The 19,967-nt window shown below is 41.2% G+C and overlaps 1 protein-coding gene and 1 long non-coding RNA gene across 6 annotated transcripts in view; one reads left to right on the top strand and one right to left on the bottom strand.

Annotated features, from left to right (window-relative positions):
• LOC122422202 overlaps positions 1–4,944 on the top strand; it is a 30,034-nt gene extending 25,090 nt beyond the window's left edge. For both annotated transcript variants that reach the window (XR_006263746.1, XR_006263745.1), the window contains one exon: positions 4,819–4,944. This is a non-coding gene — a long non-coding RNA (uncharacterized LOC122422202). The remainder of the gene's footprint in view (positions 1–4,818) is intronic.
• PRDM5 (PR/SET domain 5) overlaps positions 1–19,967 on the bottom strand; it is a 247,423-nt gene that overhangs the window by 6,190 nt on the left and 221,266 nt on the right. For 3 of the 4 annotated variants that reach the window (XM_043438517.1, XM_043438518.1, XM_043438520.1), the window contains one exon: positions 10,923–11,027. The exons of the other annotated variant lie outside the window; for it this stretch is intronic. In XM_043438517.1, the coding sequence (XP_043294452.1) occupies positions 10,923–11,027 (105 nt within the window). The remainder of the gene's footprint in view (positions 1–10,922; positions 11,028–19,967) is intronic. 4 annotated transcript variants of the gene reach the window in all.

Below are 19,967 nucleotides of genomic sequence, written 5' to 3'. Positions count from 1 at the left end.
TGAAACAGAAAAGGAAACTTTTATAATTAGAAAGCAAATACTACACTTTGGAATGAAAAAAGTACACTTGGTTGATAGAAGGATCCACGTCGTCATGTTCCATCCATGCCTCAAGTGCACTCCCACCAGAATTCTGCCTTAGTGAGTACTTTTTAACTCTAAGCTACTTTGATGCATCACCAACAACCTCCACATGGCAGCAGGACTCCGGAAACCTCATTTAGTCTGAAGTTTCAGCATCGTACGACATACCTGGCCCTTTCCTTCTGCCTTGCATTTAGTTTCTCCTAGTCTCTTCTATTTTTTCTGGCCGTTTCCCCCTCATCACAATGTCTGTTCCTTAGCCCACGTCTCCACTCACTAGCTGTTTTCTCCCCTGGTCATCCTCATGCTTTTTGTGACTCTTTATATGGAGCTCACTTGCCAAAATCTGTCTCTGATTCTGTCTACTCTCCTGATCTGTACAGTGGAGGATTTAAATGCTTGTTGAATAAGATATTTCAAATTTACCACGTCTTAAACAGCACTGGAATCTAAAAAGCACAGCAAACTAGTGACTATAACATGAAGCAGCAGACTCACAAAGGACGAACTCGTGGTTACCAGAGCGAGGCGGCGGCTGGGGCAGTCCAGGGGCAGGGGGTGAACAGGCACAGACTACCAGGGATGTGATAAGCTACAAGATACACAACACAGAAGTATAGCGAATATTTTATAATAACTGTAAAAGAAATATAACCTTTGAAATTGTGAGTCACTATACTGTACACCTGTAACTTACCAACTGTACTTTAATTTAAAAAAAATAAAAAGATTGTCTCCCAAATCGAATTCTCTTAAAAAAAAAAAGGTGCCACCTGTCTGACATCTGCTGGAGATCTGGCTCAGCCTCGATCCTACGTCTCCCTGGTTCCCACCTCACTGAGCCATCACCACTTCTCCCGCATGCACGTTTCCAGAAGATATGTAACTGTCTCCATCTCTCTGCCTGAGCACAAACCATCACCTGCCCAGACCAGTGCTTCTCCAGCCAAAGGAAACAGTTCAGCAGGGACCACTCATCTGTACTTGTCAATAAAATACACCGAGTGTACTGATAGTATAAATGTGAGTTACACTATTAAAGACAGACTTTTAAAAGCATGTGAAAAAGATGAAGCAAAGTTTCATGCTAATAATTATGACTTCATACTTTCATTAGGTAGTATCTAAGATATGATACAGTATATTTAGACTCAAAGTCATCTTTAACAAAAGTGTAGACAAATAAGTGTCTCTTTTGGATAATTTCAATTTTTGGTTTACTTTTTTTCAGATATGATGGTGTCATTTTTTAAATCTAAATTTACTGCTAACTAGTAATTTTAACTCTGCTGTTTCTTTCTGTTACTTTGTGCTTATATTATTAATATCATTTTCAACCTGTGGTTTCTGTGTAGGACTCTTCTGTACTCTATTTTAAAACAGATAGCAGAATCCACATTCCTACTTCATGGGCACATAAATCACAAAGCTAACAATGCGCAGAAACGGACGAGAGACAACCTGTGTCACTGTGGGATTGCTGCTCTCACCTCAGGTCACACTGGGTGTGTGCATCACACGAGACTACCTGGGACCAAGCCCTCTTTTCAGTGATAACAAAGCTTAATTCTGTTCCCACTGTGATCATGTATGATGAGCAGGGATTAAAGCTGTAATTTTTCCTTCCTGCTTCCCCATGGATGCCTCCTAGCCTCCTGGGATGCACAGCACCTCACTCTGAAAACCAAAGTGTACGTTATTACAGTAGCCAATGTCATTGGTTCTCAAAGAGTGGTATAATTTTCCCTCCTCTCAGGAAAATGTTCAGAACTGGGGGGATGTGTAACCATCCTGAAGAATGGGGGTTACTGCCTGCATGTTGTATAGGGGCAGAGAGGCAAATTTCCTGTGACTTGTGGACAATTTCACGCTGTCAAAAGTACCCAGGTTATAAACACCACCTGAATCCTTCTGCATGCACCCTTACCCCTTCTGTCCATGCTCCACCCAGCAGTTGGAAGATTTTCAAAAGTACAAATATCATATTGCTACCTACAAATTGTTCCCTGGATCCTTCCTTACTTTGATGGAAACTCACTGAACTCTAGCCCAACCGCTCAGCTTTAGTGTAGGCTGATGAAGACACCACACCTTCCTACCTCAGCACTTTCTCTCTCCTCTTTTCTAGCTGCCTCCCATGTGTCCCTCGGGTCTGTCTGGCAGGAGAAGTCTTCCACTAAACACTCTCATAGTGGCCTTTATGGGTCCTGGGTAACACTCACCTTGAGTGCAATCAATTAACTGTGTGCTTTCTAATGTCTCTCCTTACTAGTCTAAAGAACAGGAGGGCAAGAGTAGTCACTCCACTGATATTTATTAAAAGAGAAAGGAGGAGGAAGTTAGAGAGATGATTGATACGACCCCCATGAGCAATATAAGTGAAGTTAAAGGCTATGGAATAATTCCGGAAAAACCAAAGAAGGTATCTTTAGAGATTATTTTCAAGTAAAAGAAACTCTAAATTGTTTTATAAGTCTAAATGAACCATTGGGATCATAAATAAGAAAGAATTAAAATGTATTCCCTATTTTCTCTCCCCCTGGCTCCTTACTCTAAACTTGATGTCCAAAGGAACAACAGATACCAAGTTCTTCAATGGCTTCCTGTGGAAATTAGGTTCAAAACGAATTCCTTGCTGTGGCTGAAAGGCCCCCAGTCTGCTCTCCCACTGCACTGGTGCCTCTCTTTCTCCCTCACTGAGCTCCAGCTCCACCTGCCTTCTTACTTCCCCTAACACCCCACCCTTTTCCCACTACCAGGCCTTGATCTATTCTGTTCCCTGAGCCTAGAATGCGCTTTTCCCCATGGCTGATTCCATCTTTTAGGTTACTTAGAGGCACTTCTTCAGAGAATCTTCCCTAACTACTCCTTCATAGCATCCTCCTTTTCCCCTTGCCCAGTCTTTATCATAAAATGCAATCAGACATTTATTCAGGCTAATTTAAGTCTATACTCCGCAAGAATGTGATTTCTATGAGGGCAGAGGACACGGCGTCTTGTTCACCGTTTTATTTCAGTGTCGGGCACAGGGACTAGGTTTAAGCAGTAACAGCTGCTTTCACTGCGTGCCAGGAACCACCCTCAACCATTTCTAAACATCAGCCTGTTCAGTTCTCAATCCCTTTTAGACAGATACCAGTACCATTATCCCCAATTTACAGAGGGAAACCAACCCACACTTCCGTTTCAAGCAGGCTGCCCAAGGTCACAGAAGTAGGAAGAGGTTTCTAGGGCTTAAATCCAGACAGTCTGGGTTCAGAGTCTATACCACCTCCCACGGCCAGCTATTATTAAAGGCGCTCACTTCAAACAGAGATATGCGAGCCCCCTGTACTTTCTACCATTTGCCTGGCTGCTCCATTTTTTTCAGAAATGAAAATCTCTTTGGGAAAAAAAAAAAGACTCTCATACACTTCACCTCACCAGTGTGCTGTGAGGGGTACAGTGGAGGCCACCTAAATAGTCACCACGGGAGAGCTATGGGGCGGCGAGCTGGGCAGACAGCAAGGGGGCTGCGCAGGACGCTGGGGTCATGGATGATGGCTCGGAATGAAGGCGTCCTGGAAGTTCCAACAGGACATGGGGCGGCGACGATCCGGCAGATTGTTGAATGAGGGCCAGGACAGAAGATTAAATGTCAGCAGAGCAGTGATGTCATGGCTGTGAAACTGACTACCTACATGTTAAAAGCTAGGTTTTCATGAGCTTAAATGCAGTCATTAAGAGGCTTCAAACTGATGCTCTGTATAAACTGGTCAAACCTAAGGATGATTATAGTCTTTTAAAAATATGGGAGAGCAGAAAGGACTTCCAACAGGGATGCCTCCTTTTCTATCTTTCCACCTGCAATACAACCCTTCAACCTATGCCACCTTAGTATTAATTCATAGGATCAAAAATGGGGAAAAAATTTTATTATCTAGGCTGAAGGTGAACTGATTTTGTCTTAACAGTGAAACAACATGTTTAACAAAAAGTCCTTGGATACAGTATTAGAATTCTATACAGACATTTTCAGTTAACAAGTACGTACCACACAGAGTGTGTCTACTACTTCAGTAAGGAGCACAGTGACAAGGATCACTCTCTCCTGCCCTTGTGGAGTCCAGGGTGCTAAGGAGAAATGCTGGCAATGCCACGGACTTAATGTCAAGACAGACACAGAGGAGGGTGTGCTGAGCTCTGCCCAGAGGCGCAGGGGTTACAGTGTCTTAAGGTGGGCAGCGACATTCCAGGGAAAGGGAAGACACACACAGGTACAGAGGAGCAGGGTGCAAGGCTTGGTGGGGGAGTGAAAACCATTCACTAAGGCTGAAGGTGTGAGACTGTCAGAGGGGTAACTCGGGAGAAGGAAGTTAGAAGGCTGGAGCTGAACCCTAGAGGCCTTGGCAATCATAATAGAAGATGGAAGGATGTATATTCTGCAAGTGGTGGGAACTGAATAAGAGACAGATGCTAAGGTATAATTTAGTTAGCAAGCTACAGGGTACACAACTGGGGTCAGGGAGGCCAAATATTATTCCACTCCAGGTCAGAAATGAAATTTGGACACACACTAAGAATAAGACAGTGGTCATGAATTCATTTGTTTACTCCTTGAAAATATTCTCTGAATGCTTCTTACATGCTAGGTGTTGTTCTAGGGCTGGAAATACAGCAATAAACAAAGAAGAGAAACACTGTTGTGGAGCTTGTGACAGATGATAAATGATTTTAAAATGTGTACTGTTTCAGGGGAATGTAAGTACAGTGAAGGAGAAGACCACTGTGGGGTGAAGGTTAAGAAAGGAATGGAAACGAGAGAGACAGGAACCTGAGCCGGAACGGAGAGCAGCACAGGGACAGGCCATGGAGATCCCCGAGGAGGGCGCTCCAGGCTGGGGCAGCGATGCAAAGGCCGACTCAGAGGGCGCGCTCAGCTCATCTGGACCAGCAGCACGGGGGCCAAGCAGTGAGTGAGTGGAGGTGGTGCTGAAGTCAGAGAAGCGATCCAGACCCCAGTAAGACCTCGGTTTTCACTCCAAGTGAGATGGACAGGCATTGAGTGAGCAAACGAGGCTCATATAATACACAATCTACATGCATACATGAAACCTGCCTCAGGCGCTGGAAAGATCCCTGTGGGCGGCCAGTGGAGGACACGCGGTCAGGAGCAAAGACGGAAGCAGAGAGACCAGTTAAAAAGCTCCTGGCCTGAGCTGAGCTCGCTGTGCTGTACAGAGGCCCCCCCAGCTAGCGGTTCTACACACGGCGGTGCATACGTGTCAGCGCTAAGCTTCAATGCGCCCCCGCCCTGCTCTGTGACGACCCAGAGGGGTGGGGTGGGTGTGGCGAGAGGGAGGGGACCTAGTATACTTACAGCTGATTGACTTTGTTGTACAGCAGAAAATAATACAGTGTGGTAAAGCAATTATGCTCCTGCTAAAAAACAAAAAAAGGTATTGCACAGGAAACTGGGCCGGTAGCTGTGCAAGTGTGAGAATTGTTCAGTCTTAATTTATTTATAGAGTCAATCAGATTTGCCACTGCACTGGATGCCGGGAGTGAGAAAGAAAAGTGATGGTGGCAGTGGAGATTTAGAGAGGGTGATGGGTTTGAGAAACACAGAGAAGCAAAGAGGGCCGGGAACCCCTGGGGCTGAGAGGCAGCTGCCTGGATCTGACCCCCGGAATCCTGACTTGGCCAGTTACGAGCAGTGAGAGACAGGCAAGCCACTCAATCCCTGGGGGCCTCAACTGCTTCCTAGAAAGGAGCTTCCCAGGGGCACTAGTGCTAAGAACCGCCTGCCAATGCAGGAGACATAAGAGACGCGGGTTCGATCCTTGGGTTGAAAAGATCCCCTGGAGGAGGGCATGGCAACCCACTCCAGGATTCTTGCCTGGAAATCCCACGGACAGAGGAGCCTGGCGAGCTACAGTCCATGGGGTTGCAAAGAGTTGGACACAGCATTCTGGACTGTAGTGAAATCACAGAGAATACATACAAACTGTGGATCACTGTGCCCTTCCTACTACAGAATCTCAACTAGATGAAGCTACTGGTTATAGCTCAGGGGAAAAAGCAATGAGACATGAGGCTCAGACCTTTGGTTTGGGCTTCTTGGAGATGGAATTCTCAGAGAGAGTTGGGCAGTTGAAGGAAACATGTTCAGAGAGAGGAGACGTGCTGTACAGGCAATTCACATTATTTGCCTGGAGTCCAAAAGAGAGATCAAGGCAGGAGAAAAAAGAATTTGGAAGTCACGTACCATATGTGCAGTAGTAAAGACATTTAAATTTCAATAGGTATTGCATGTGGGGGAGCTGCACTGCCTGGAATGACTGGGCCTCAGGGGTTAGGGTAGCGTGGCGAGTGAGGTGGCATACTGACGCACAGCCGTAAGGAACTGAGATAGATGCGCAGCAGCTTCCTCTTTAGTTTTACTCAATGCCACTCAAGTGCCACTCAGACGTCATACATACACACATATGCATGCATACATACACACATGCATGTATACAGCAAACATACACATACATAGACATACACACACATACACGGCAGTGGGAACAGAGGCAGAACAGGACATTCCAGGCGTAAGGAGTAGCGCATGCAAGCTACCTGGAACAAGAGACAGATATGAAACGATACTGCTGCTTCCGGAAACTGTAAGTGTTAGTGCAAAGAAACTGCAGAGTACTGACACATAAGGGATTACTAAGATACAAAATAGTAAGCATTGACAAAGACCATAATAATTCTTCAGTCAAGTAGGAAGGTGGACTTTACCTTATAGGTTGTGAGAAGTCATCACAGAGAAGCACATGATTGAGTTTATACTGAGGAAGTCACACTGTGATATTAATACCAAACCTAAAGAAACACAAGGGTCTGACTGTAAGTGTGTGTCAGTTGCTCGGTCGTGTCCGACTCTTGGCTCGTCAGGCTCCTCTGTCCATGGAATTCTTCAGGCAAGAACACTGGAGTGGGTAGCCATTCCCTTCTCCAGGGGACCTTCCTGACTCAAGGACTGAACCCTGGTCTCTCGCATTGCAGACAGATTCTTTACCATCTGAGCCACCAGGAAAGTCCACTGATTATAAGAGGACACTATGAACTACATGCCAACAAACTAGATAACCTAGTCAGCATGGAAAAATTCCTAGAAATACACAAATACTAAAACTGACTCCACAAGAAATAGAAAAATTCAGGATACCTGTAACAAGTAAAAAGATCAAATAAAAAATCCTCTCAACAAAGAAAAGTCTAGAACCCAGCAGTTTCACTGATGTATTCTACCAAGCATTTAAAGAAGAATTAACACCAATTCTCTCATACTCTTTCAAGAAATAGAGGAGGAAACACTTGTTAACTCACTCTGTGAGGTCAGCATGACTTTGATATCACTGCCAGAGATATTACAATGAAAGAAAACTATGAAAATACATGAAAAAATCTTCAAATGAACAATCAGAAAACAAGATGAAACAAAAAAACCCCTAACAAGCTGAATTCAAAATCATAGTAAGAGGATTATAAGCCATGACAAGGGGCTTCCCAGGTGGCTCAGTGGTAAAGAATCTGCCTGCCAATGCAGGAGACACAGGTTCAACCTCTGGGCTGGGAGGATCCCCTGGAGGAGGACATGGCAACTCACTGCAGTATTCTTGTGTGGAAAATTCCATGGATAGAGGAGCCTAGCGGGCTACTGTCCATGGGGTCACAGAGAGTCAGACATGACTGAGCACGCACACACACACAGCCATGACAAAGCAGTGTTTATCTCAGGACTGTAATGGTAGTTCAACAACAACAACAACAAACCAAACAATGTAATATACCACATTAACAGGACAAAAAAGAAAATGATCATGTCAAGTGATTCAGAAAAGCATTTGACAAGATTCAAACTCCTATCTAGAAACTAGAAGAGAACCTCCTCAACATAATAAAAACTTATTTTTTAAATGCACAATTAACACCATATTCAATAGTAAAAGACTGAAAAAATGCAAAACAATGGACCTCTACCTCACACCATACACAAAAAGTCAACTCGATATGGATTTACGTTACCTAAACCTAAGAGGTAAAGTTAGAAAACTCTTAGAAAAAAACATAACGGCAAATCTTTATGACCTTGAGTTTGGCAGTATATTCTCAAATAGGACAAAAAACGCATAGTGACAAAGAGAAAATGGATAAGTTAGACATCAAAACTGAAAAGTTTTGTGTATTAAAGAACACAAAGAAAGTGAAAAGAGGACATATATTTAATAGAATGAAAGAAAATCTTTGCAATCATATCTGATAAGGGTCTAGTATCTAGTATCTCACACTCAGCAACAAAGAGGCAAGCAACATAGTTTTAAAATGGGCAAAGGATTTGAACAGACATTTCTCCAAAGAACATAAACATGAAAAAAGTACACACATTTGCTGAAAGGATATTCAACATCATTAATCCCTTGGGAAATGTAAATCAAAACCACAATGATACACCAGTTCCCATCTACTAAGATGAATATAATTTTATAAAAGAGAAAATATTGAATGATGAGAAACTGGAATGCTCCTGTATTCCTGGTGGGAATATAAAATGGTACAGTTACTGTGAAAAGCAGTATGGTAGTTGCTCAAAAACTCAGACACAGCATCACCATATGGCCACAGCAATTCCACTTCTAGGTACATAACCCAAATAACTGAAAACAGGTACTTAAAACATGTATAAACACTTTTGTTTCTGCAGTATGCACAATAGCCAGAAGGTAAAAACAACCCAAACATTCATCAACTGACACAGACAAACAAATTGTGACATATACATACAAGGGAACGTCATTCAGCCACAAAGGGTAATGCACTAAACAAGCTACAATGTAGATTACCCCCGAGAACACCGTGCTAAGTGAGAGAAGTCAGTCATAAAAGGTCACATACTATATGATTCACTCATAGTAGAAATACCAAATATAGGTAGATACATAGAGAAAAGCAGACTGGCGCTTGCCAGGGTCTGGGGAGAGTGAGAAAATCGTATGGAACTTTACTTGGAGATGGTAAAATGTTTCCGAACGAAGGGGATGGCTGCACAGTTACTGTCAATGTGCTAAATGCCACTAAATGGTGCACTTTAAAATAGTTAATTTTATGTGAATTTCATTTTGACTTTTAAAAAAAAAATCATCTTGGTGAGGGTGGAGAACACATACATTGAAGGTTGGATGTAATAAATAGTGGGGTGAGGGTCTAGGCTATGCACAGCTAGTGGGAACAAAAACAGAGGAGGTAACGGATTTGAGAACTATTAATACTCAGGAAGGAGCTGGCTGGCAGTGGGGTGACAAAGGATGACTTCTATCTGGAATAAGTAGGTTAAGAGGACAAGACTGAACAGCCAGCCACCCTGAGCAGGCTGAATTTCAGGGAAGTTTTGGAGGCATTAAACTTGCATCTTTCCTCAATAAACCAGTCTGGACTGTAGATAAGGCCCAGAGAGATAGAAGTAAATGGAAAACATCATGCTTGTAACATAATTTAAAAAAAAAATAACATCATGGTCCAGTAAGTAGTAGATTAAGGAGGTAGACTACAAAGATAATTCAGCATAAACAAAAGTCAGGTAGTGTGATGGTAGAAAGATGTCGTTATACAGTTAATATTTCATTTCTATCTTGTATCACTTGTGTAGCTGTGTAACTAAATGATCCAATTAAGTTTTGTTTTTATGAAAATGATTCCAGTAAAAGCACCAATGGACTGCATGTTCAATCCGTTAAGTTGTTAAACTGACCGCACCTCCTGTTCGGGACAGAGCTCCCCACGTGCACATCTCGTTCTCTACCGACAGTTCTCTCCTTACAGAAGTTCACTGTTGATAAAGGTATTTTCTGTGAGCAGCCCCCTGGGAGTACACTGCTGCCTTAACCTTACCACCAGAGTTTCACGGAAAGGAGACAAGGAAAGCAGCTTATGTCTGTGATTTCCTTTCTTACAGACTGCTTACCCCATCCTTCATTCTGCAGAGTATGCCAAGGGGACAAGTCCTCCGGTCTCCCTCAGCACTGAAAGATAACCGTGAACTGGGAAACATCACACATCACAACTTCAAAGTTTCTTTTTACACTAAACTACAACAATACTCTTTTTCGCTATTTTTGTGTTAGAAATAAGTGTTTTCCCTAACACCAGTGTCAATGTTCTGTCAACTGCCAATCTTACAAAAGAAAACGGTGACACTGTTCATCGATAAACCATTTTTCTCTAAATTTTTTAATCAATGATTCAATTCATTTTACTGACAAGGGGAGTATTCAGAAATAACGTGAACATTAATAATGTGAACAACTATGTTGATAAGTTCATTTCACTTCAAATGTCATAAGCAGAAAATCTAAACAATCAGCAGTGGCACTTTTTAAAGCAATTTATACTTGTTTTAGGAATTGATTGTTTGGCTTTAACAAAATAAATAAAAATACCTATAACCAGTTAATCTCTGGTTAACTATAATTAACTTCTCAAAAGACTTGGGCAGACACATGAAAGCTGTCTTGAGTCATCATGCATTTATACCTTGGAATAACAACTCAACTGCATTAAAACTGGGTACAAGTATGTCTTAAAGAAAATTAAAGTTCATGTGCTGCCAGTAAACTAGGGTGAAAAAACATACAGATTATGCAATCAGAAGGTATAAGGAGCACAGGACATTAATAGACTAGCACTGTGAAGTGTGTGCACACACTCACTCACTCACACAGGCACAAAAGGACGCATGGACACACCCCCCATACACATCTCCCGTCTCTGGGGGTTAGGGCAGGACGGCAGGAAGCAGGGGGCACACTCACGTCGCACTGGAAAGGCTTCTCCCCGGTGTGCGTCCTCGTGTGCTCGTCCAGGCCGCGCTTCTGGCTGAAGGCCTTGCCGCACTCCGAGCACTTGTACGGCTTCTCCTAGTCAGGGAAGAGGCCAGGAATGCCAGTGAGGGCAGGGTCATCCTCAGCAAGGGGCACACAGCAGCGTTTTTATCTAGTTCTGCAGGGTGCGGCAGCACACTCAGGGGTGCCATGAATTATTGTACATTTTCAGGGGAAAACAGGACTACTCAAAACCTGCTGGGCAGTCTTAAGACACCAGGTGATTCACAGCTCCAGCATCAGACTCACTACCTTTCTTTCCATGCAGTCCTGACTGCCTGAAGGGAGATTCTGCAGGATTGCCGTGACCTGACCACTTGGCTAGACTGAACTCGAAGGTTTTCTTTTCATCTTGGAGAGCCTGCTAAAAGGGCATGATTGAACAAAACAGTTTGGGACCCCTGGTTTACATGCTGCAAACTGTTCACTGTCTCAAAGGGATTCCTGGAAATGAAAGCCCAGACCAAATGTTTAACAAAGTTTTGAGGGTAAGTTTAAGACCTTAGAACTAGACTGTGACTTTAAGTATTTTCATTGTTATTGTCCAATATTTTTTTCCTAGGAAGGATGTTCTTTTAAAAAATCTAAATTACTTTTTAAAATGAGGCATTATTTATAGCTGATCATAGACTCTTAAGGAAAAGAGTATCTCCACAGAATAAGGAAAAAAATACCTGAATTCCTTAGCCATCTTTGATACCAGAAACTCAAGTCACCATCTTTTAAGCTTGAAATAAATTCCAAAATAAATTAATTAACATTGCTTCATTAAAACAGCTGACCAGTTACTAAATAGAGCATTGATAAAAAGATTTGTTTAAAGTAAAACTGCATTAAGATCTTTTTTCAAATATAGCTTAAAAATATTGCTATAGATGCTTTTTGAATTGAGGTAGTATGTATAGAGTTTTAAATTTCATGTTTCTATGTTTATTTTCTCCTTAGTATTTAAAAGACTTATAAAAACATTCAGACCTACAAAACAGTACATAAATAATCACACATGTACACCCACCAGCCAGCTTAAGAAATGGAATGTTTTTGTGAACACATGTAGCTCCTATTTATTCACTCTTAATGAGTATAGTATTAATTCAATGGCAACACCACAATTTGCTTATGTACATTCTACTGTGATGGATATTTAAGTGTTCCCCAATTTTTCATTCTTATAAATAATGTTGTTCTGAACATTCATACAAGTGTATACTTGAACACAGATGAGCAAGGATAATTTCCTATAGTATGTATATCTAGAGGTAGCACTGCACCTCCAGCTTTTCTGGGAATGGCCAAGTAGCTCTACAAAGCGAATAACCATTTTCGGGAATTCTCTGGTGGTCTGCTGGTTAAGGCTCTGTGCTCCCAGCGCGGGGGCACAGGTTTGATCCCTGGTCAGGGAATGAACACCCCACGTGCGGTGACGATAAGCCTGCACATGGCAACAAAGATTCCATGTGCAAAAGTAAGACCCGGAGCAGCCAAATAAAATAAACACATATTTTTAAAGAAAGATGCATCATTTTAAAAACAACTTTACACTTCAATATCTAGGGTATTCTTAGAATTCTATCACTGTAGTTAACAAAAATTTTGAAACTCATGTACACAATGAGTATACATAAATTTAAAAGTATGACACTCCTGGAAAATAGGACCTTTTATCATTTTTAAGTGGCCTTCTTTATCTATATCATCCTTTTCACCTTAAAATAATTTGCTTATAATACAGCTGTAAAAGCTTTTTAAAATTAGTATTTGCTGAGGGTTGGGAGACTTGTTGAAATGTTGGTCAAAGGTACAGATTCCGAGTTAGAAGGTAAGTTTGGAGACTAAATGCACAGCAATGTGAATACGGTCAGCTGCACCTCAGTATATACTGCAAAGCTGATAAGAGACTAGAGCCTAAATGTTCTTACCACAGCAATGGTAATGACAGGTCATGATGGAGGTTCTAGCTAACACTATGATGGAATCATACTGCAACATACAAACACACCAAATCAATGTTGCCCAGCTTAAACTTAGTGTTGTATGTCAACTATATCTCACTTTTAAAAAACAGGAGATAGTATTTGCCTAGTATATCCATCATTTTTACTTTCAAACAGTCTATATCTTAGGTATGATGAGCATCTGTTGTAAATAGCATACAACTGAAAAATTTTAATCCAAACGTATGCCACTTTTTCAAGTTAGTAAGCTTCCCTTTTTATTATTTATTATCATTTAAAATTTATATTTTCAGAATATATTACCATTATAATAAAATACAACAGGATGTTGATTATTAATAGTTATCATTATTAATAATATATTTAAATAAGTTTCTAACATTTTATTTTGTGCTTTGCTTTTATCTTGCTGTTTTCTAAGTTTTTCTCCCTTATATTTTCTTACATGCTTTGGATTGATCCTGTATTATTATAGAACTCACACACTCTATTTCCACTCTTTTAGTGGTTGGTTATCCTTAAATTTTTTTTACTATGTATGTTTAACATAATCTAAAGTTTGTCTGTTTTCCCATGTATTAATTAGCATGCCCTTTCATGTTATGTGTAACAGTATCTTATTTGTATCTTGATTCTTAATGCCCAGTATGGAATCTATTATTTTACACAATCACTGTGGTTTAGCTCTCAGTTCAGTTCAGTTCAGTTGCTCAGTTGTGTCTGGCTCTTTGCGACCCCATGAATCACAGCACGCCAGGCCTCCCTGTCCATCACCAACTCCCGGAGTTCACCCAAACCCATGTCCATTGAGTTGGTGATGCCATCCAACCATCTCATCCTCTGCCGTCCCCTTCTCCTCCTGCCCTCAATCTTTCCCAGCATCAGGACCTTTTGCAATGAGTCAACTCTTCGCATCACGTGGCCAAAGTACTGGAGTTTCAGCTTCAACATCAGTCCTTCCAATGAACACCCACAACTGATCTCCTTTAGGATGGACTGGTTGGATCTCCTTGCAGTCCAAGGGACTCTCAAGAGTCTTCTCCAACACCACAGTTCAAAAGCATCAATTCTTCAGCACTCAGCTTTCTTTATAGTCCAACTCTCACATCCATACAGTACTACTGGAAAACCATAGCCTTGACTAGACAGACCTTTGTTGGCAAAGTATTGTCTCTGCTTTTTAACATGCTGTCTAGGTTGGTAATAAATTTCCTTCCAAGGAATAAACGTCTTTTAATTTCATGGCTGCAGATCAGCCATGATGCAGTCAAACATCTGCAGTGATTTCGGAGCCCCCTAAAATAAAGTCAGCCACTATTTCCCCATCTACTTGCCATTAAGTGATGGGACCAGATGCCATGATCTTAGTTTTCTGAATGTTGAGCTTTAAGCCAACTTTTTCACTCTCCTCTTTCACTTTCATCAAGAGGCTCTTCAGTTCTTCACTTTCTGCCATAGGGATGGTGTCATCTGCATATCTGAGGTTATTGATATTTCTCCCAGCAAACTTGATTCCAGCTTGTGCTTCTTCCAGCCCAGCATTTCTCATGACGTACTCTGCATGTAAGTTAAATAAGCAGGGTGACAAAATACAGCCTTGACATACTCCTTTCCCGACTTGTAACCCAGTCTGTTGTTCCATGTCCAGTTCTAACTGTTGCTTTCTGACCTGCGTACAGATTTCTCAAGAGGCAGGTCAGGTGGTCTGGTATTCCTATCTCCATAAGAATTTTCCACAGTTTATTGTGATCCACACAGTCAAAGGATTTGGCATAGTCAATAAAGCAGAAACAGATGTTTTTCTGGAACCCTCTTGCTTTTTCGATGATCCAACGGATGTGGGCAATTTGACCTGTGGTTCCTCTGACTTTTCTAAATCCAGTTTGAACATGTGCAAGTTCACGGTTCACATATTGCTGAAGCCCGACTTGGAGAAATTTAAGCATTATTTTACTAGTATGTGAGATGAGTGCAATTGTGCAGTAGTTTAAGCATTCTTTGGGATTGCCTTTCTTTGGGATTGGAATGAAAACTGACCTTTTCTAGTCCTGTGGCTACTGCTGAGTTTTCCAGATTTGCTGGCAAATTGAGTGCAGCACTTTCACAGCATCATCTTTTAGGATTCAAAGTAGCTCAATTGGAATTCCATCACCCCCACTAGCTTTGCTCGTAGTGAGGCTTCCTAAGGCTACTTAACTTCATATTCCAGGATGTCTGGCTTTAGGTGAGTGATCACACCATTGTGATTATTTGGTTCATGAAGATCTACACACTAACAGTTTCTTTACTTTTCATGCGTTCTTATGTATTTGAATTTCCAAGGATCAGCTGAGAGTAAATTCTGTTTTTGACTGAAAATGGCTTTGTTTCTCATTTCTTGTTGAATGAAAGCCTACAAACTCAATTAGGTCTTTTTATTTTTCATATCTCTCAACCTGTCTTAGCCATTTCCATCTCTTTGTATTGCACTCTATGTATTTCTTTAGAATCAGTTGATCATTTCTCTTCAGATATGAACTACTTAATGACCTAACAGGATCATTTGAGTTTTCAATTTCCATTATTGTATTTTTAAGTTCTAGAACTTTCCATTTAGCTCTTCTCAATTATGCTTAATTTTTAATACAATCTTGCTTTTTATTGGTGCTCCTTATGCCTATTTTAAAATATTCTAGGCATTTACACAATTTTCTTTATTAGATAAATTCTTATCTTATGTGCTTTGGAAGTTTAGTTCTGCTTCTTGTGGTTTCTCCTACCTTCTGCTCATGGCTCTTGTTTCCCTGGGAGTTCCTGGAAGTTGGAATCATGAGCTCATGTTTGGTGGTCCTTATCTGTTAAAAGCCCGTGAGCCCTCAGGTTGAGGGTAAGTCCCTCCAGACAGCATTTGTGTTTGCTTCTGCCATGCACCATAGGATGCTATCAGTCAAAGACCATTTTAAGTTTATTTCTTGCCTGAGGGTTTTCTGGTCAGGCAAGCATTTTAAGTCTGAACTCCAAACACATTTGAGGGGAAGGACTGTGGTTACAGACTCTAAGGAGAACTCTTTCTCTTGTCAGCAATTAGCTCAAAACAAATGAATGCCCCCAGCATCTCTGTCAAAGGTAGATTATTTCCAGTCTCCGATTTCATTTTGAGCATAGCCTCTCGGAGATCCCAGAATTACAGTGGAATATGGCTCCATCCTGCCTTCTAACCTGAACCCGGAGCTTGTCTCCGTTCCATCACTGTGAAAACTCAAGTCTTGAGTTTACTGAAACTGCAGACACCCTGCAAGGTCCTGCATCCTCAGCCTGACCTCACCACTCTGGACTCGGGTTCCAGCTTTGTTTGTTGGGTCCTGGAGATCACTCTTCCTGTTTCACAGATTCAGATATCTGCTGTTTGCTTTATTTTATTCAGCAATGATAGGTGTTTTGTATAGAGCATCTTTTCCAGGATATGAAGTCTACCATATTGCCAGAAATCCAAGTAACTGTACATCTAATTTTCAGGATATGAAAAATATATTTTAATTAGCTGTATACAATTGACAGAAAAAAGTAACCGTTTTCTTGGCAGTCTAAGGAAAATGATGTTTACAGCTTTCCCCCTCTAGCCTGAATAAAAGCAATCTCTTTTCAAATGCTGCATTATTCTTAGCATCAATTATCTCTTCAACTGTTATCCAGTTTAAAGAAGAATTTTAAAAGGAAAAATGTAGTTCTAAGTGTTTGGATCAGAAATTTTCCACCTCTGGAAAAAAAAAAAAAAAGCGTTTATACCACAGGAAGAGCCATGATATTACAGGTCACTTATCTTAAATTTAAGAACATGAAATGAACTCAGATAGAAGGTAATAAATGCATTTTCTTTCTCAAAAAAGAAACCCTCATCTTCCTTCCTTCCTAATTTCTTCCATTACTCCCAATCAGCTAAGGTAAAGAAATACCACCCTTCACATGGTAAACAGAGGAACAGAGAAAGTAAGCTGAGTAGTACAGGGTATATTATTACAAAGGCTCTATTATTCCTTTTCCTTTCTCTGAAATTGTGAAAATAAGCTTTGCTGCTCTCGAATGTTCCTGCGTACACTTAGCCCTAACCTAACAGTCCAGACGAGTCCAGGCTTGTGTGCATGGGTGCACGAGAACCTCAATCCTAACCTTCACCGCCTGTCCCTGCGGTACGGTGCGCTGGAGACGATGGCTGGATAATCAGCGGTGACAAGACGAGGGACCACGTGGCGGAGAAGGCTTAGGAAGCCACAACAGGCTTCTGACTCCTTACTGTCAGGTTAGGCCGCAGAGTATCTACTAATAACTGCCGCCTTCTCGAGGGCACACCAGAACTCCACCTGCAGGCTGGTGTGGCTGCCACTGGGCCTGCGAGGGCCGCGCCGCTCCTCTGCCACAGAGAACACACACAGCACCCTCACTTCACCATCAGTCACATCCCGACTGCATTACTTCTCTTCTTCTATCTTTCTCTCCATTATGAAATATTTAAATTGGGCACAAAATCTAATCCAGAGAAGTAGTAAGGAAATTGTTTATAACACTGTTTCAGAGTGGAGTGGAATGCATAGTATAAATCACACATTTTAACTCATTAGCTAGATTTAACTAGAGACAAAATGATTAGGTTCTTGATTAATTCTATTTCTGAATGATTAAACAGATTAACTGACAAATAGCTTGTCCTCTGTCATTGTAACTGGGGAGTCATTACTAAATGGAGGCAATCTATTTGTCAGTTAAACAGCATCATCTATCAAAGGCAGAATTCATCAGCAGTCTAATTAGCCAGGCTTTAATCAAATAACATTTGGCAGAATTCATTCAGAAGGCAGGATTTATAAAGCTCTACACCCTACATTTTGTGATGCAGCTAATAAAAGGTCATATTTTTGAGCAAAGATAGCCCTTAAAAGAACAGAAACTTCAAATGTTACATTTTTGCCCAAAAAAACTGAATTTAAAAAATTCAACATCTGAAGAAAAAAACAGTCACACTGTTTGTAAATTTTGGAGGGATCTGAGTACTGAAGTTCTTTGAAACAGAAATTTATTGGAGGCTTCCTCATAGTTAAGAATTGCTTGCCAGGAGGTAAAGAAGCATGCCCACTATTACAGGGACTACCAAAGACAAGGATGGATCACGGGTAGATTATACACATGTTGCAGATACATAATGTGAAGATTCCCTAGGACTGTTTTCATGCTAGGCCACATCAAACAGAAACATAACATAGCACAAATGAGCATTTTTCCTTGTTGTCAGAGGTCAACATAAACAATGTCAGAAAGTCATGCAATGCTGATTAGTAACTTTTTCATGGCACTGGTATCCTGACTCCAATACAATTAAAAAGGAAACCTAGTAAGCAATTAGAAGAACCCAGGACAACTAGTGATATACAATGAGGACTGTCAGAATCTGTGGTGTTCTAAACATACAGTTTGCTTATGAGTGGGTTCAACCTGTGAAACACTCAGTTGTCATATCTTATATGAATGCACTTGATGGACAAAGCTTTTCTCTATTTGTCTTGCTCAAAGCTGCAATGAGACCAAGAGTGTCCATGCTGTTAATGAAATAATTTCCATGTGAGCAACTTGGACATCAAGGTCAATTTAAAAGAAACTCACGAGGAGGAATCAGATATAGAAACAAGTGTCTCTGACTCACTCGCATACACACACATGTGTAAAAATTAAATTATCTTTTGTTACAAATTTCATTTGATTACTTTTTGTAGATTAAGGTAACTTACAGCTAGCTATTCCCTGGTAGCTTAGCTGGTTAAGAATCCACTTGCAATGCAGGAGACCTCAGTTCAATTCTTGGGTCAAGAACATCCGCTGGAGAAGGGATAGGCTACCCACTTCAATACACGTGGGCTTCCCTTGTGGCTCAGCTGGTAAAGAATCTGCCTGCCATGTGGGAGACCTGGATTCGATTTCTGGGTTGGGAAGATCCCCTGGAAGAAGGCGTGACAACCCACTCCAGTATTCTTGCCTGGAGAACCCCCACAGACAGAGGAGCCTGGCAGGCTTCAGTCCATAGGATTGCAAAGAGCCAGACATGACTAAGCACACGACTAAGCACAGCACACATGTAGCTGTTGATATTTACCCTGTGAGAGGTCAGGAAAAAGGCTTCTACCAGATAATCATCTCCTGTATCTAAGCTTAAAAGGAAACCCAAAACCCCTCATGAAGCAGAGGCTCATGAATTTATTATATATGAATTATGAAATGCATGAATTTCATTTTGGTAAGTTATAAATTTTTTAGATATAAAATATCTAAATAAAAATTCTCTAAGTTTTTAGTTTCCATTCTCTCAGCTGCTTTCATTCTTTCAGTCTTTCATTCTCTCAATAGCAGTGGATCCCATTCATGAATCACAGCCTTGTTGTGCCAAAGGAGCTTCCGTAACCAAATGAAGCTATGAGCCACATTGTCAGGGTCATCCAAGATGGATGGGTCATAGTGAAAAGTGGTCTGACAAAACATGGTCTACTGGAGGGGGGATGGAGAACCACTCCAGTATTCTTGCCATGAGAATCCCATTAATAGTATGAAAAGGCCAAAAAAATGTGACACCAGAAGATGAGACTCCCAGGTGGGAAGGTAACCAATATGCTCCTGGGGAAGAGTGGAGGGCACTTTCTGATTGGTCCATAAGAATGAGGCAGCTGGGCCAGAGCAGACATGGTGCTCAGTATGGATGTACCTGGCTCAAATGGTGTAAAAAACACTACACAGAACCTCGGAATGTTAGGGTCCATGAATCAGGGTAAACTGGATGTGGTCAAGCAGGAGATGGCAAGAGTGAACATCGACATCTTAGGAATCAGTGAACTAAAATGTACTGGAATAGGCAAATGTAATTCAGATGACCATTATATCTACTGTTGTGGGTTAAGAATCCCTTAGAAGAAAAGGGAGTAGCCCTCACGGTCAACAAAAGACTCCAAAATATAGTACTTGGGTGCAATCTTAAAACCAACAGAATGATCTCAGTTCATTTCCA

This window comes from Cervus canadensis, chromosome 19 (assembly GCF_019320065.1).
Source record: "Cervus canadensis isolate Bull #8, Minnesota chromosome 19, ASM1932006v1, whole genome shotgun sequence".
NCBI lineage: Eukaryota > Metazoa > Chordata > Mammalia > Artiodactyla > Cervidae > Cervus > Cervus canadensis.
Note: the sequence above shows the minus strand (reverse complement) of the source record. Positions and strands in the feature narration are given on the sequence as shown.